Source organism: Acyrthosiphon pisum, chromosome A2, assembly GCF_005508785.2.
Source record: "Acyrthosiphon pisum isolate AL4f chromosome A2, pea_aphid_22Mar2018_4r6ur, whole genome shotgun sequence".
Taxonomy (NCBI): Eukaryota; Metazoa; Arthropoda; class Insecta; order Hemiptera; family Aphididae; genus Acyrthosiphon; species Acyrthosiphon pisum.
This window is the reverse complement of record NC_042495.1, coordinates 74,585,060-74,588,911: the sequence shown is the minus strand read 5'-3', so window position 1 is coordinate 74,588,911 and position 3,852 is coordinate 74,585,060. Positions and strand designations below refer to the sequence as shown.

The 3,852-nt window shown below is 33.4% G+C and overlaps 1 protein-coding gene across 1 annotated transcript; it reads right to left on the bottom strand.

Annotated features, from left to right (window-relative positions):
• Positions 1 to 2,840: 2,840 nt before the first annotated feature.
• On the bottom strand, positions 2,841 to 3,797 carry LOC115034319 (ATP-dependent DNA helicase pif1-like). Its single transcript, XM_029490910.1, has one exon. The coding sequence runs from the start codon at positions 3,717 to 3,719 to the stop codon at positions 3,471 to 3,473; it is 249 nt and encodes an 82-aa protein (XP_029346770.1). The 5' UTR covers positions 3,720 to 3,797; the 3' UTR covers positions 2,841 to 3,470.
• Between the last annotated feature and the right edge of the window lie 55 nt (positions 3,798 to 3,852).

Genomic DNA, 3,852 nt, shown 5'->3' with positions numbered 1-3,852 from the left:
GTCGTGGATACCGCTGGTATACAATAAACGAAGATAAATTATTATTTTTCCTTAGTTACCTATTGTGCTTAAGCTCCAGGTTTTTTTGTGACTCAATAAGACCTAACACCTAAAGATTTTTTAGGGGGTGCTAATTTTGATTTAGGGGGTGCTAAGGACCCAAAGCACCACCCCCTCTAGTTGCGCCAATGCTATTAATATAAAAAAAAAGATAATAATATAATAATTGCATTTATGTAACTTATAACAATATTATAAAATACCTAAATTTTAACCTTAAATTTCCTTAATTCAGATCAAATATAGGTACCAAAATGTATTTATATTGATGAACACAACTATTACCTTTACAGCTTAATACAAGGTTATTTAATAAATTAATATTTTACTAATGATAAATAAAAATAGATTTAGTGACTTCTTTATTATTTACCTTATACTTTTGGTAAAATTTTGAATCGAATTAATTATTTGAAATTTTATATTAACAAATTTATATTACGTATATTAGCCTTTTCTCTATGCAACAACCCGTTGCTAATTCCTGTAATAATGAATTTTACTTTTTCAAAATCCTATAATCAATTTTATAAGGTATCATTGTTATTTATATTTTCATTTCCGTTTATTTAATTCCCAGAGTAGTTTAATCCTCAACACCTCAATAGGAAGTATCAAATAACACTCACATATACACGTCGTCTACTACCATCCTTCTAGATAATAACCTCGCTGAAAGGGCGCGTGAGAACTCGCAAATTCATCTCGGACAGCAAAAATGCTTTGTCGCAGGATGCGTGTTTCCTTTTTCCCTTTTCATTTATTTCCTTCCGCACAGGACAATGTGTGTGTGTGCTCTATCGTAGTCTATCTAATACCCCGAATTGTGAACTAGACCGCCATGAATTCAATTACAACATCTTCTTTTTCCTATTCTCTGTGCGTGATTTTTTTTATTTTTCTATTGCGTTTATTTATTATTCATACGCTGCATTAACTATATGTTAATATTGTATACGGTGTAGGACGTAGGTATTAGGAAATTATTTTCGCCGTATAAAGTGAAAACATTTTTTTTTACTTTATAGGTATCCGATAATTTATAGGTACACCTATAATTATAGTTTATGCGTATATCAGTATATGCTCTGTTTGCAGTTTTTATTTTTCATCAGCGTTAATCGTACAGTGCAATAGCATGCAAATAATAAAATAAAATGTTGAATTTGCTAACTTAAGGCTACTTACTAAGTACCTACCTAATGCATTATTTGGTCTCCGGCAACTCTGCTGGTATTATTACAAGTGCCTATATAGTTTACGACTTTGAAAGATGTCAAACGAGGTACCTATAATATGTTTTCATCGATACATATAAATTGTATGTACACATTATATTGTCGCATTAGAAAATACTTGTAAAAACTACAACAAAACTTGCTGATTGATTTAATTCTTCATCGTGAACTGGCGAACTGCTATATTATTATTAATTATATACAACAACTTCTTATATAAACATTGCGCGTGTTAGATGATTTAAATTTATATTTTATTTCTTTCGCCAATAATGTAAAGAAGTAAAGGAGCGGGGAAGTAACAATCATAGGTAATTTTCACAAAATTTCATAAAAATCGGTCTAGCCGTTTCGGAGTTCGAAGATAAATATTTTCCATATTGTGACACGAGATTTTTATATATTAGAAAGAGATATATTGTAATAAATTAATAATTACTATTAATCTTTAGTGTGTACTGTGTATAGTATTTTGGCATTATATAATTATATGAATAGATGGGAACAGAGTTATTTATTTTTATTACCTATAATATAATGTACCTACGATCTACTTATAATAATAGTAATATAAATTCTATAGAAATTATATTGTGTATAGGTATAATATGTGGAATTCAACAATAGATAATATAATATATATATACATTTAATATCATCAACATCCATAACACTATTTACTATAGTATAATATGTACGTTTCTTTGATATAAGTTTAAAACTAAACTGTCCGTGAAGTTTTGGACGTACTTACGGAACTAGCGGGGTCTGCAATCCACCGCAGGTGGATTGCATACCTGGTAATATAGACTTCGCATATTGTCCGCCTATGTGATTTAACGACTGATAGCTAGACAATCGAATACAGCATCGGCTCAACACGTTTTAACCGATTGCCTACCTAGGTGGCTAACTTGAAAGGTAGGTAATCGATTTTGACTTTCTAGACACTCCAACACAGTTTTCGAAATTACACTTTTTACATAAGAAAAAGCACCGGACATGTGACGGAAAATACCACTCTATCCGCCGCAGGTTGATTGCTTATTTTTTTTCATCTTAGACGGGTGATGACTGACTTGCTAGACACTCTAAAATGCAGGTTTTCGAATTTAAATTTTTTTACACATACAAAAAAGCACTGGACATACGCTAGGGGATGGTATCTTGAATTGTCGATTTTCATGGGCCATGGGAGATTTCTAGACACTGAAACTGGACTTTTAAACTTTCCCGCCCTCGAAACGAGACCACCATAGAGTCAGGCCTTATTACAAAATCTTCTATATAAGTATGGCATTTATAATTCGACTATGTCTCCAAAATCAGTACTCACTTACAACTAACACGGGGGGGGCTGGGGGTCGAACTATATTTGCCGTTCTTCAGTTACCTACGCTACCAACGTGGTCGGCAATCCACCGTGGATTGCATACCTGGTGATATATGCTTCTCATTATGTCCGCGATTCGATTGCCTACCTATGTGATTTAATGACTGATAGCTAGACAATTGAATACACCTATCGACTCTACACTTTTTAATAACACAGGAATACAGGATATCTTATCCAGCCTATCCATTTACAATGTTTGTGACGGATTGCTTGACGCTCTAACTTTTAAACATAGCCGTCAAAACGCCAAGCCTTATCTCCAATCCATATCACTAATCCTTATCACGAATCCTAAATTTTCGTCTTACAACTTTACTGTCGTAACTTTTACAATTCCAACGACATTGTCTTCAAAATCGGTACCCACTCTCAGCGAGTCCAACGGGCCCCGAGTTACACTTAAAGCTAGTATAATATAATATAATATAATATAATACATTATTATACGTTACTAGCTGATCCCCGTGCACTTCGTTGCACGTTAAAAATCGTACCTCTTCAATGAATAAAAATAACAAATATAATTACATATTTGTGTATCACCTCCCCGTCACCGTACTCGTCCTGTCCAGTAGATTTTTAATTTTGCAATTTTTTTGTTCCTACACATGTTATATTCGACGCTAAAAATTCTCCTGAACAGAACCGTCACCCTGGTGATAGGGCGGTGTGAATAAAAAATAATTAAATAAAACATATATAAGCATTTATAAGTAAGGAATTGCTTTATTGTTAATCATTTCAATTATAATTATTAACAAAAATCAGTTATATTTTCATTGTAGTGCTTTGTGGTATACGATGTTTTTTGTTTGATCACCTGGCGCATAGACAAACAAATCTGATGGTTTCCCAACACGGGAACAGGCAACATATAATTGACCATGTGAGAAACATGGGTTTTCCAAATTAATACCACAAACACTTAATGATTGCCCCTGGGACTTGTTTATGGTCATAGCAAAAGCAAGCCGCACTGGAAACTGTAGTCGTTTAAACTCAAATGGCACATCAGTCGGAATCATTGGGATGCACGGTATGAGAACATCCTCTCCTTTATACTTTCCTTTCAGTATAGTTGCTTCTATCACGTTGTTCAGTAATTTTTTTATCGCTAACCGTGTGGCGTTGCACAGACGCGGTTGGTTGATATTTCGC

Bases quoted from the DNA above. Each gene is read 5' to 3' on its own strand.
- LOC115034319 (XM_029490910.1), bottom strand. From the start codon at position 3,719: ATGATTCCGACTGATGTGCCATTTGAGTTTAAACGACTACAGTTTCCA.